Raw genomic sequence first — 14,959 nt, 5'->3', positions numbered from 1 at the left:
AGGTAGCAAAGGGGTTTCTGGTCACCTTGGACGAAGCTCTTGTACAGGTTGGCACCACACAATAGGGATGTCTCTGGACACTTCTGGAAGAACGGAAAGCGTGGGTTCCAAAAGGGCTCACTCGGCAGTGTTCCGGGAGACGCGACACCGGCGACACAGACTAAGTAAATGTGTCTATTCATAATTAACTCGTTAACTTATTTTTGTAGATTTCAACTGCCATTAAAATTAACGTCTTGCTCCCACCACTCATTGCTCATTGAGAGGGATACGGAATGTTTCTTGTTAATTTCAGAACTTTATAACCAGTTGCACTTAGCCATGCATGCAAGTCATTGTTCTGCTCTCCCTCTATTCAAACATGTGGACTCGTTATGTATCGTCTCAGTTCAGTCAGATTTAGTTCGTTGCTGATCTCACGAGTATGGTATAATTGAACAGATTTCTGAAAATTGAAAATCTGTGGTAAGACCTTATGGGACCAGACTGCTGAGGTCATCGAAGCTTACCCACTACTTAATCTAACTTACGCTAAGGACAAAACACACACACACACACACACACACACACACACACACATACACACACGCCCGAGGGAGGGCTCCTCGAACTTCAGACGGGGGGAGGGGGGGGGGCATCGTGGACGATGACAAGGCGCCTCAGACCGCGCTAACCCGCGTGGCACAGATTTCTGAAACTTCGCTAATTTAGAGTTCAGTTCGTAATCTAATTTCCACGTGTATTCGTCATCTCAGCACGTGCCAAGTACGGATCTGAGAGCCATAAGTTTGCAGATCGTGAGCCACGGTAATGAATCGTGTCCAATTTTGTCAGCTATTCTGAATTTTACCGCTCATTTCATGCAAGCTTTTTGTCTGTGACGACCACGTGCTCGCGGCTGTGAGAATCGTCGCATGTCACAGTCACTGTTTCTCGGGGTAAAACTTCCAAATTAGTTTCAGAATTTCTTCTATGGTGCAACTATTAACAGTTTCCAGAATGAGACTTTCACTCTGCAGCAGAGTGTGCGCTGATATGAAAGTCTCATTCTGGAAACATCCCCCAGGCTGCGGCTAAGCCATGTCTCCGCAGTATCCTTTCTTTCAGGAGTGCTAATTCTGCAAGGTTCGCAGGAGAGCTTCTGTAAAGTGTGGAAGGTAGGAGACGAGATACTGGCAGAAGTAAAGCTGTGAGTACCGGGCGTGAATCGTGCTTCGGTAGCTCAGATGGTAGAGCACTTGCCCGCGAAAGGCAAAGGTCCCGAGTTCGAGTCTCGGTCGGGCACACAGTTTTAATCTGCCAGGAAGTTTTATTAACAGTTTATTAGAATCATATTAATACCTGCAGCTGCTGACGGGCGTTGATATATATCAAGGGGGAGAGGTGAAAATGTGTGCCCCGCCCGGAACTCGAACCCGGGATCTCCTGCTTACATGGCAGACGCTCTATCCATCTTTTTTTTTTTTTTTTTTTTTTTTTTTGTAGTTTCATTTTGTTCGTTTTCATTCGTTGTAAATGTAAGCGGTGGCGAGATTCGAACCCAGGAATGAGAACGTTTTTCTTACTAATCAAAGATGCTACACCCATACCACAGGTGCATCTTCATCTGAGCCACCGAGGCGACAGAGGATAGTGCGACTGTAGGCACTATCTCGCGCACGCCTCCCGCGACCCACATTCTCACCTTGTATGTCCACACACTACATTCGTAGTGTCCCACCCCAGCATACTCATTACTCGTGGAAGACATTCTTACCAAATCCCGCAAGAATTCTGGGGATATGTGTGCACCCGCACAGAAGAAGAAGGTCATGGCCGGGTTACCAGGACTATATGGATATGGTGTCTATTCTTTCGGACATGTCCGAAATAACAGCCACGATATCCATATAGGTAAACAGTTTATTCTTATCGATGAATTCTTGTTCACTTGCTTCGTGCACTCATGCCAAGGGAACGACCGTTGGTCAACCACGTGCGTACTGGTGAAGTATTTCTTTATTCTTATATTTGTCCTGAATATCTATTATATGTGTATATGAGCGTGAATGTCGCCATTGAAAGATTCCTCTGACCGTTCCATAATTAATAATTAATGATAAATCGTGCTGGGGTCTCCAAGACGCAGATGTAAATGTGATTTTGTAGCTCAGCCGAGAGTGTTATGAAGAACAGCAACCATCACTCTTGTAGTATTTGTAAACAATAGATTCAGTATTCAATGAACTGTGTACAAAGCCAGACCAAAAGGCATTACATCCATTGACCAAAGAAGGATAGTGCATTGAGAATGGCTAGTTGCTAGCTGAAATCTAGATCTGCGAATAAAATTCCAAATGACGACTGATAGCTGAAATCTATTATTTACAAATAAAAATAACGGTCGCTGCGTGCAACAGCCTCTGAATGGAGGGTAAGCTGACTCTTTTAGTAGTTGTTTATCATATAATTTTATTCAGCTGCCCTTGAATAAACGTGATATTTTTATCAGAGCGCATGCTTACGTATTCTCCCGCAAACGTCCATTTTACGTCCTACTGATATCCGTTGTGCGACAGATAAATATGGCCAAGTTATGTATTTAATATTTATTCAACTATCAGAAATGTGATCAAACCACCGACAAATACTCTTCATTAGCTGACGTGTATCTCATTCATGCGGATGACTGCAATGGTGCTTGTATAGTGCGGTGTCACGTTAGAGTTGCACGCAGATGAGGGAATGGAGGGGTTTAATCCTCTCGGATTGCGCAAAGGGGCGGCCGAGCTTAAGGTCCCCATCCGACAGACAGATCACCACCAACGGTGTCACGTGGCATCACTACATTAGGTCATCACTACATCAGGCACTGCAGAGGGGTTTGAAATTTAATCCAGGGCACTGACGCGAAACCCGGCGATCAGGAACTTCACGCCGCCGCACCTCCTGCCCAGTGCCGGAAAGGCAAAGAGAAAATAGCCAATAGCACATGAGGTTCCTACGCGGTCACTCAGCCAAGTACCGGCCACGCCCGGTGTCGCTTAACTTCGGTGACCTGATGCGAACCGGCGTATTCAATGAGGCAAGGCCGCTGGTTGCAAACAGGAGTACCAGTTCGTGAAATCCCCTGGAGCAAATGAGAGGCAGCTCAGGTTGATGATAAATGATGGAATTGCTGAACTGTTCAATCTGTTGAAGAACTCCATTTCCAGAAAAGTGATAGTGTCGCAGATATTTCACAGCCTTAAATGTAGGTTCTCAGTAGCCAGATGTACCTTTCTGCAGTGGAACTATAGGCTGTATCAAACAGAAGTGTCAACAGAAGCGTCCGATTCCACCTGTCTGCTTTGACCTATGACGTAAGGGTGTTGTGGTGTGTGACGACATTACGGCGTACAGTTTGAGTTGGTTGTGTTTGTATATGTCGTCTTGTTGTGTTCGATGGCGCCATGTGTGTGTGTGTGTGTGTTTTTGGGATGGCCGACCTACTACTTTGCAGCGCCGAAACTTGTTGTGGTAAGTAATTGTTTTTTTTTTTTGGGTCTATTTTTCTCGAGTTGTAATGTTTCATGTATTTGTTGTGTATCGAATGTGTTTTAATTTAAGTAGTGATGTTTGACTTTTGAATTTTTGAAGTGTTGTGGTTTTGGTTCTGTTTTTCGTAGTTGTAGGTGTTGGTTTTTTCGTACAACAGTTATGGTTGACCTATATAGGTCAAGGGAAATGACCGATTACAATTTTCGTACAGTTTTATATGCAGGTATTGGTGTTTTGGGTACTTCAGCTAGGGTCAAGGGAATGGTCTGATTCCAATTTCCTAAGTTTTTGCTGTAAACATTGTTGTTTTGGTATCGTCAGCTGCAGTTGACCTATATAGGTCAAGAGAAGTGTCCGATTCCTGTAGACTTTGTAATTTTTTTTTTTTTTTGTTCGTCATTTTGTGTGTTTTGGGATCGTGGTGTGTGTTTTTTTTTACTATTATATTTAGCTTGCCCTCACCCTAAAACCCCCAATTTCCCGCCGTTGTCCCGTTAGTTTGATTGTATTTTTGGAGAGAGATGTTATTGTCTTATTGATACGTATTTCGTGTTTTTTGCCGTTTGTATGTAGTGACATCATAGGCACTATATTGGAGACGCTTAGAATAGCCATTTTCGCCATATTGGTAACATCAAGGGTCAAAGCAGAGGGCTGGAATCGGAGACTTCCTTAATCCCAAAAAGATTGGATTGGATTGTTTTGAGGGAGGAGACCAGACAGCGAGGTCATCGGTCTCATCGGATTAGGGAAGGACGGGAAAGGAAGCCGGCCGTGCCCTTTCAAAGGAACCATCCCGTCATTTGCCTGGAGCGATTTAGGGAAATCACGGAGAACCTAAATCAGGATAGCTGGACGCGGGATTGAACCGTCGTCCTCCCGAATGCGAGTCCAGTGTGCTAGCCACTGCGCCACCTCGCTCGGTCCCAAAAAGAATCATCCAATTTGGCACGTCTGTATTTCTGAAACTAATAAATATATACAATTAATTTTGTTTTTTGATGAACGGGAAACTCAAAGTTTTTTTCATACCTTTTCGTAGGTGTTTAATATGCCCCCCTTGAAATGCACGGGATATGTCAATGCGGTATTCAGATTGTCCCCACACTGCAGCGAGCATGTCTTGAGGTAAAAGAAAATGGTTCAAATGGCTCTGAGCACTATGGGGCTTAACTTCTGCGGTCATCAGTCCCCTAGAACTTCGAACTACTTAAACCTAACTAACCTAAGGACATCACATACATCCATGCCCGAGGCAGGATTCGAACCTGCGACCGTAGCGGTCGTGCAGTTCCAGCCTGTACCGCCTAGAACCGCTCGGCCACCTCGGCCGGCTTACAGAATTCCTCACGTTGTTGTTTGTCGCCTTGACGAAGAGCTTGCAGTAACTGAATTTGCCAGACGGACAGCGGGGCTATGTTGAGCTGTGCACGGCGAATAGATTTCTGCAGACTCCTTGTGAAACTATGGCGGATGCGTTCGACGTCTGTGTCAGACACTCGGGGGCTGCCCGGAGATTTACCTTTACACAAACAACCTGTTTCTCGGAATCGTTCATACCATCGTCTAATGCTCTGTGCTTAGGAAGGTCCACACCATACCTAGTACGAAGGTCATGCTGAACAGTTATTACCTACCCGCACTGCGCAAAACGTAGAAAACAAAACGCTTTCTCTTGACCCGACACCATTTTTACTAGAACTGAAGTTGGCATACGCTGCAGCAACCTAGAGCGAACTACGTAAAACTCGAGAGTTTGCTGGCCATAATGAGATTTTCACTCTGCAGCGGAGTGTGCGCTGATATGAAACTTCCTGTCAGATTAAAACTGTGTGCCGGACCGAGACTCGACGTCGGGACTGCCTGCGCGGGCAATGTATGCATGAAAGCTTCTATGAAGTTTTGAAGGTAGGAGACGAGGTATTGGCGGAATTAAAGGTGTGAGGACGGGTCGTGAGTCGTGCTTGGGTAGTTGAGTTGGTACAGCACTTGCCCGCGAAAGGCAAAGGTCCCGAGTTCGAGTCTCAGTCCGGCACACAGTTTTAATCTGCCAGGAAGATTCGAGAGTTTGATCTTTCCAACAGTATGTTCTTCACGCATATATCTCAAATGACATTATAGATATGATTTCTTTAAATCGGTTGATTCTTTTTGATACACCCTGCGTAATTTTTGCGCGTCTTATTGTGTAGTTTTACAAATACATCCAGGCTGATATGTGATGTCATATCCCTATGTCTGTTGCAGCCCAGGTGCCGGAGGTTCCGCGGGACTACCACTATGTACCGGGCTACGCCCTGGTCAGGCTCCACCGCACTTTCAAGCCGTGGGCCGCAGCCAAGAAGGTCTGCGAGGAAGAGGGGGCGCAGCTGGCGGTGCCTCCAGACCGCTACGCATACGACGGGCTGAAGCAGATCTTCTCCAAAGAGAAAGGGATATGGTACGCCTACGTCGGGATCTCAGATCAAGTCAGCGAAGGCGTATTCACTGGACTGGATGGTAACATGCCTACAATTCTTTTCTGTATATTTGACTTCTCTGGTCTTTACACACAAGACTCGTTAGATTCCCATTGCTTCAAATAACTGAAATTCTACTGAGTGTTGTGCTGCGCCACTGCATATACACTACTGGCCATTAAAAACGGGTATTCATTGGACAAATATATTATACTAGACCTGACATGTGATTGCATTTTCACGCAATTTGGGTGCATAGATCCTGAAAAATCAGTACCCAGGACAACCACCTCTGGCCGTAATAACGGCCTTGATACGCCTGGGCATTGAGTCAAACAGAGCTTGGATGGCGTGTACAGGTACAGCTGCCCATGCAGCTTCAGCACGAAACCACAGTTCATCAAGAGTAGTGACTGGCGTATTGTGACGAGCCAGTTGCTCGGCCACCATTGACCAGACGTTTTCAGTTGGTGAGATATCTGGAGAATGTGCTGGCCGGGGCAGCAGTGGAACATTTTCTGTATCCAGAAAGGCCCGTGCGTTATCCTGCTGAAATGCAGGGTCACGCAGGGATCGAATGAAGGGTAGAGCCACGGGTCGTAACACATCTGAAATGTAACGTCCACTGTTTAAAGTGACGTCAATGCGAATAAGAGGTGACCGAGACGTGTAACCAATGGCACCCCATACCATCACGCCGACGACGAATACACGCTTCCAATGTGCGTTCACCGCGATGTCGCCAAACACGGATGCGACCATCAGAACCTGAATTCATCCGAAAAAATGTTTTGCCATTCGTGCACCCAGGTTCGTCGTTGAGTACACCATCGCAGGCGCTCCTGTCTGTGATGCAGCGTCAAGGGTAACCGCAGCCATGGTCTCCGGGCTGATAGTCCATGCTGCTGCAAACGTCGTCGAACTGATCGTGCAGATGGTTGTCTTGCAAACGTCCCCGTCTGTTGACTGAGGGATCGAGACGTGGCTGCACGATCCGTTACAGCCATGCGGATAAGATGCCTGTCATCTCGACTGCTAGTGATACGAGGCCGTTGGGATCCAGCACAGCGTTCCGTATTACCCTCCTGAACCCACCGATTCCATATTCTGCTAACAGTCATTGGATCTCGACCAACGCGAGCAGCAATGTCGCGATACGATAAACCCCAATCGCTATAGGCTATAATCCGACCTTTATCAAAGTCGGAAACGTGATGGTACGCATTTCTCCTCCTTACACGAGGCATCACAACAACGTTTCACCAGGCAACGCCGGTCAACTGCTGTTTGTGTATGAGAAATAGGTTGGAAACTTTCCTCACGTCAGCACGTTGTAAGTGTCGCCACCGGCGCCAACCTTGTGCGAATGCTCTGAAAAGCTAATCATTTGCATATCACAGCATCTTCCTCCTGCCGGTTAAATTTCGCGTCTGTAGCACGTCATATTCGTGGTGTAGCAATTTAATGGCCAGTAGTGTATATTGTACTTTAAAACATATAAACAATGAAACCCACGTTCTCGCCATCTTTCAGCGCCATTCCTCTGGGCAAGATTGGTTTTGCTGGATGAAAGGCGCCCTATTTACTACAAACTATCGGTCTCAATACGTGGTATTGGCTCTATACTACACTGAAGAGTCAAAGAAACTGGTATAGGCATGCGTATTCAAATACAGAGATATGTATACAGGCAGAATACGGCGCTGCGGCCAGCAACACCTGTATAAGATAACAAGTGTCTGGCAAAGTTGTTAGATTGGTTACTGCTGCAACAATGGCAGATTAGCAAGATTGAACGTGGTGTTATCGCCGGCGCACGAGCGATGGGATACAGCGTCTCCGAGGTAGAGATGAAGTGCGGATTTTCCCGTACGATCCTTTCAAGAGTATACTGTGAATATCAGGAAATGCTGAGGCATCAGCAAGTATCAGCGAGCGAACCATTCCAAGAAACATCATCGACATGGGCTTTCGGATTCGAAGGCCCACTCGTGTACCCTTGATGGCTGCACGACACAAAGCTTTACACCTCGCCTGGGCAATATTAGACGTGTTGCCTGGTCGGACGAGTCTCGTTTCAAATTGTATAGAGCGGATGGACGTGTAGAGGTATGGAGACAACCTCATGAACCCATGGACCTTGCATGTTAGCAGGGGACTTTTCAAGCTGGTGGAGGCTTTGTAATGGTGTGGGGCGCGTCGTGTGCAGTTCGCGTGTTAGGGGTCCCCTGATGCGTTTAGATACGACTCTGACAGCTGACACGTACGTGAGCATCCTGTCTGATAACCTTCATCCATTCGTGTACATCCATTCGTGTACATTCCATTCGTGTACATCCATTGTACATTCCGACGGTCTTGGGCAATTCCAAGAGGACAATGCGACACACCACACGCTCAGAATTGCCACAGAGTGGTTCCATGAATACTCTTCTGAGTTTAAACACTTCCGCTGGCCACCAAACTCCCCAGACATGTATATTACTGAGCATATCTGGGACGCCCTGCAACGTGCTGTTCAGAAGGGATCTCCTCCCCCTCGTACTTTTACGGATTTGTGGAGAGCCCTGTAGGATTCATGGTGTCAGTTACCTCGAGCACTACCTCAGACATCAGTCGAGTCCATGCCACGTCGTGCTGCGGCACTTCTGCGCGTGCTCGCGGGGGCCCTGCACGATATTAGGTAGAAATGGGTCTTTCGCGAACTGTCGGGTCTAAAGGAACGGTTCACCAAGATTAACGGAACGAGCGAGGAACGAATTCTAAGGAACCGTCTTTCATAGTTCAGTCGAGTCTTTCTACTTACAGTTCCCGGGAACGGGAAACACTCGGTCTCGTTCGCGAACGGCAAGTCGGCCGGTATCGTTACAGCCTCGGTCCCGTTCCTTTGTGTCTCTGTCTCGGCCCGCTCGGCTGGGGCGTTTTCAAATTTTTTGCAAAACGACCTTATCCCCTTGAAAATACTCTCTATTGCAGCTAATACATTTGTCCCACCGATGCTTCCACTGTTCAAAATTTTTTTTAGTCATCTTTAGAAATGGCTCCTCCCTTGTTTTTTTTCTTGACTTCTTCTGTGTTGTGAAATGTGTGTCTTTTCATGACCGTTTCCATGCGTGGAAATGAGAAAAATTCGCACAGAGGCGAATGTCTGAGACGGCTATGTGTGCAGGTGCATTGTCACGGTGGAACAACAAGTCTCCTGTCTGCCAAAAATCAGGTCTTTTTTGATGAACCTTCCAAATAAAAGGTTTGACTGACGGTGTGACCTATGGAACAAACTCTGAATGAACTACGCCCTTGGCAACAAGAAAGCAAATCAGCACTGTTTTGACGTTTGATTTGACTCAACATTTTTTTGGATGGGGTGACGATGAAGTCTTCTATTGGCTTTGTTATGTATAAGGCGGAACTATGGGCCTCATGAAAAAAGGGTGGCCTGGCTGAGTCCCGCAATTTGACTCCTACAAGGGGAGGCCGCCAATTGTGAAATTCAGATTCGATTCATACTGCGCACAATAAAAGCTCATGGCCAGAGGTGCAATGTGGCAAAGCACCAAGATGCACTTCTCAGCCGTTGTCGAGAAAATCGGCAGTTAAAAGAAACCGTTGCGGCGAAATACTCTCTACGATTAATAATTTTCTACAGCGTCGTGGCGCAGCGGTAAGCGCTAGGGTTCGTAATTTCCCGGCGGGGTCAGGGATTTTCTCTGCCTCGAGATGACTGGGTGTTTTGTGTCTTTCATCATCATTTCATCCTCATTCATTTTAAGTGGAGGATTCACAGTTGGTTAGCAGCCCTTTGTAATAAAAAAACTGAGTTAATCGATCAACAACGAACCTAAACGGCTGTCTTACGACGTCCGCCCCGAGCAGATGCAACGAACAAAAGCGATCAAAATGAGATTAAAAAAAAAAAATCCAAAGGTCGCCGGATCGAATCTCGCGCCATGCAACCTTTTTTTTTAGTAATTGTTTTTTGTAATTCAAATGTGTATACACACACACACACACACACACACACACACACATATATATATATATATATATATATATATATATATATATATATATATATATATATATATGTGTGTGTGTGTGTGTGTGTGTGTGTGTGTGTGTGTGTGTGTGCAAACAAAGTTGTATTTCATAAATGTTATTAATTGTCCTCATAATGTTAACCACGTATAGTTAACGGAAGACGTAGAAACGATATTCCGAAACGAATACGTATAGCGTAAGTCAAACGTTCGAATTAGAATAGAGACCCCACGAACACAAATTTGCTGTGGCAGGTATGAAATATAAACTCCGTTACTCGCTCGTTACACTTGGACAGATGTTGAATGGGCCGAAACGAGCCGCCGCATAACAGCGTAGTTGCCTGCTAACTTCGAAAGAAGGTAGATGCGGTCCCTAGCGCAACTTATAACATAGTCGAAAATCGGTGCGGACGTGAGAGCTTTGGTACACCCTGTTAAACAAACGGAAATATGGAGACGGTACAATTGGAGAGCGATCCGCCTTCACCAACATGCATAAGCAATTCATTAATATATATATATATATATATATATATATATATATATATATATATATATGAATTACAAAAAACTAATAATAAAAAAATTGCATGGCGCGAGATTCGATCCGGCGACCTTTGGATTACGAACCCGAGCGCTTACCGCTGTGCCATGACGCTGTAGAAAATTATTAATCGTAGAGAGTATTTCACCGCAGCGGTTTCTTTTAACTGTCGATTTTCTCGACATCGGCTGAGAAGTGCATATTGGTGCTTTGCCACATTACACCTCTGACCATGAGCTTTTATTATGCGCAGTATGAATCGAATCTGAATTTCACAATTGGCGGCCTCCCCTTGTTAGTCTGATCACAAGGGGTGGCCGTTATTGCACTCGTTGATCACGTAGGCTGACGTGAGGATCAATATATACTTGACGGGATGTATCTGGAACATCTTAGGCGATTAGAAAGTTAGTAGACAGGAATACTATTAAATACTTTGCTTTAATTCGGCATCAGCAGTGAACGTCGATCTTGACTTTGTACGACAATATTTACAAGTGCACTTTTAAACTGAACTGCGAATACTTCTTTACAATTCTGTTTGCTTCACACATATAGATCAATTGTCAATGCATAAACTGTATGTGGTGCCTGCCTAGGTCGTAGCTACTGACTTTGCTGAAGGCTATGCTAACTAGCGTCTCTGCAAATGAGATCCCTGAAGCCATAACGAGTGAACCATTCCTATTAAAGTCGGCTGTAGAACTGGGCAGTGCGCTAGCTTGTCTCGTAAGACCAGCCGAGTGGCGGCGCTCGATCTGCTAGCGTCGACAGTGGCGACTCGCGGGTCCGATGTGTACTGACGGACTGCGGCCGATTTGAAGCCTACAACCTAGCAAGTGTGGTGCCTTGCTGTGGCACCACAGGCTTGACTGTTGCTTTGTTTCTGGGTCGTAACCATAGCAGCATGACTCATGACCAATAATGACCATTGACAGAAAATCTGTTTCAAGCTGTTGTTTCAAAGCACCACATGCTTCAACTCGACGTTCCTTTCGATTCTCAGTCAGAACCCGAGGAACAAACTTGACAGCAACCCTTTTCATTCCCAAATCTTCCGTTAAAATGCGCTGGACTGAGCTCCAAGATAACCTACCAATCTCACAGAGTTGATCAACTGTCTGTCAATGGTCTGTGAGCACAAGCTCTCGAATTTTTTCAATACTTCCGTCGATTTGGGCACTTGCTGGAAGTTCAGAACAAGTTTTGTCATCAATCGACATGTCGCCATTTTTAGATCGAGCAAACCACTCGTACACTTGAGATTTTCCCACAGCGTCATGTCAGTAAGCTGTTTTCAACATTAAAAGCGTTTCAGCTGCATTTTTACGGAGTAGAGAACAAAATTTCACCACTGCACTTTGTTCACTTAAACTTGCCGTCATAAGAAACGGAAACAAGAACAAAACAGCGCTAGCAAAAACAGCCGCTGCAGATGAACAAGCCAGGTAGACGACACAGGCGTCACTGAACTGGCACTCAGTAGAGAGCGTGTATAGGGAGAGTGTGGCCAACCGGACGATACGGCGGCCATTTTTCTGCCAAACTGCGGGCGGGACTTTTGAATGGCCAGTAGTGGAGTACACACTCACCGAATCAAAAGCACAAGACAATAAGGTGAAATCATTCTTTAAATGCCTTTCTTTACAGATGTAATATACTCATAGTAGCCTACTACGTACAGCAAAGGAAAATTTGATATAGTGGCTGTAAAAATTATTCGTTACTTGCATTTATCTCCTTTAAAGTTCGTTTACTAGACATATTTCAATGAAAGTAACGTAAATAAAAAAATATAGTGTATAGCATTTGTTTTGTATCGGAAGTGCATAACGCTAAAGATTTGACGTACCTGTATTACGTCAGATGAATGAAAGTCGTAAGCAGTTGTTTACTTGTGACATGCAAAAAGTGTGAGACGTATTAGTACTTCTTGTCACGTCTTCAAACTTTTTGCATGTCACAAGTAAACAACTGCTTACGACTTTCTTTCATATACCTATATATACTGAATACCTCTCGTAGATAACAAACGAAAAAGATTACAAAAATCAGGTAATGTTAAATGTAGGCTATGTAATAACGACGAAATATAACAAGAAAACTACCGTATCCCTTCTACCACACGGTAAGCAGGCCTATTAAAAACTGTCTTCAAGAGTACCTACAATTATTTACTACGAATGATGTTTCAGCAACCACGACAACTGCGGAAAACGTGCTTACAACTTGCCTGCGTCAACAGTCAGGCAATAATACGGAAACCAAAATAATGCCTAGTGTTCTGATTCGGAACGAAATAAAGTTTGACGCTATAAAGTCGAATGAGCATCGCACAACAATTACAGGAACTTTCCGTTGCCAGCAAGTACTGTCAGATATTGGCTTCACAAAAGCTTCTGATGCTACCAGTATGCACGAACTGTTAAAGAAATAAGAGCTTAAAATGCAGTAAATTGTAATAGGCCTACCTGTTTCGCGTGACTAAAAATATTTAAAAAAACTGACACCTTTAAATCAGAGTTTTCTGAGCAAAGTGAAGAACCAAACATTTTTATAGGCGTAACTAAATAAATATTTCGGATAATATACAGGGTGTTGCAAAAAGGTACGGCCAAACTTCCAGGAAACATTCCTCACACACAAATAAAGGTATTATGTGGACATGTGTCCGGAAACGCTTAGTTTCCATGTTAGAGCTCATTTTAGTTTCTTCCACCTACGCTCAATGGAGCACGTTATCATGATTTCATACGGAATATTCTACCTGTGCTGCTAGAACATGTGCCTTTACAAGTACGACACAACATGTGGTTCATGCACGATGGAGCTCCTGCACATTTCAGTCGAAGTGTTCGTGCGCTTCTCAACAACAGATTCGGTGACCGATGGATTGGTAGAGGCGGACCAATTCCATGGCCTCCACGCTCTCCTGACCTCAACCCTCTTGGCTTTCATTTATGGGGGCATTTGAAAGCTCTCATCTAGGCAACCCCGGTACCAAATGTAGAGACTCTTCGTGCTCGTATTGTTGACGGCTGTGATACAATACGCCATTCTCCAGGGCTGCGTCACCGCATCAGGGATTCCATGCGACGGAGGGTGGATGCATGTATCCTCGCTAACGGAGGACATTTTGAACATTTCCTGTAACCAAGTGTTTGAAGTTACGCTGGTACGTTCTGTTGTTGTGTGTTTCCATTCCATGATTAATGTTGTTTGAAGAGAAGTAATAAAATGAGCTCTAACATGGAAAGTAAGCGTTTCCGGACACATGTTCACATAACATATTTTCTTGCTCAGAACCATTTGAACCACTTTTTTTTTCCAGAAGTCCTCTGAACTTCAATTCAACTCAAAAACACGGCGAACATAGGAAGAGCGCGAGAGACGTTTGGCAGAAAAATGGCGCCAAAGCTAATCAACCAATCACGGGCAACTTCACCTACGGCCAATGTGTCTGTGTACAGGCTCTCTAACACTCAGTTGCGCTATACACGTCTAGCGGCAGAAAAGCACACTAGACAAGTTCCGCCCATGGCAGTGTTATTTCTGGTTTTTTTGGGGGGGGGGGGGGGGAGGGGGGGGGGAGACCCATTGTGAAGGCTTCGACCAATGGTTGTATCAATTGCAAGTAAATCTTCAGGGTTGGATCATTGTCATCCATTAAACTCTCTGCTCACACAGATACGGACGAAATGTCAGGAACAAACAAGTTTCGCAAGCCACGACCATGCAGCCTGTAAGGTTTAGTAGACTGGCGCAGGACTCGTGCCGCGATGTTAAGTTTACAGCCGACCCAGTGCTGTTCCTTGCTGAAGCCCCTGTTGTGTGGCAGGTCGTCCGGTAGGCTACCTGCCGTGGCAGCCTAACGAACCCAACAACGACAGAGACGAGGACTGCGTCGACGTCCGCAACGACGGCCTGCTGAACGACGAGCAGTGCCGCAACCCGGCGCCATTCTTCTGCGAGCGCCGTCTGTCGGTGGGCGTACCGGATACCTACACGTGGTTCTCAGAGGCGGGGCGCTTCTACAGAGTGCACCGGGAGAAGAAAGCGCACGCACAGGCAGCCGAAGCTTGCCGCTCTGAGAACGCGACGCTGGCAGTGACCGACACCTGGAGCCGAGGACTGGCGCTGGTGCGCCAACTCGAGGTGAACAACGACTACTACCTGATAGGCTTCACGGACGAAGCTGTCGAGGGCGACTTCGTCACTGAGACAGGTTAGTACATGCCGGTAAACTACTTTCTTCTTTAAACATGTGTAACACAGCTTCGAATGTCTGATTATTTTACGAATACTAAAAAGAACTCCGTCCGAACAGGCCACGAAGGCCAAACGGTACCGACCGGCCACCGTGTCATCCTCAAACCGCAGGCATTACTGGATCCTTT

General features: G+C 45.6%; 1 protein-coding gene across 1 annotated transcript in view; it reads left to right on the top strand.

Annotated features, from left to right (window-relative positions):
- Positions 1–14,959, top strand: part of LOC126210237 (collectin-10-like) — a 98,124-nt gene that overhangs the window by 67,840 nt on the left and 15,325 nt on the right. Inside the window, exons 4-5 of the mRNA XM_049939424.1 lie at positions 5,767–6,018; positions 14,401–14,787. Of these exons, the coding sequence (XP_049795381.1) occupies positions 5,767–6,018; positions 14,401–14,787 (639 nt within the window). The remainder of the gene's footprint in view (positions 1–5,766; positions 6,019–14,400; positions 14,788–14,959) is intronic.

The sequence above is a fragment of the Schistocerca nitens genome, chromosome 10, assembly GCF_023898315.1.
Source record: "Schistocerca nitens isolate TAMUIC-IGC-003100 chromosome 10, iqSchNite1.1, whole genome shotgun sequence".
Taxonomy (NCBI): domain Eukaryota; kingdom Metazoa; phylum Arthropoda; class Insecta; order Orthoptera; family Acrididae; genus Schistocerca; species Schistocerca nitens.
This window is presented reverse-complemented; position numbering and strand designations above follow the sequence as displayed.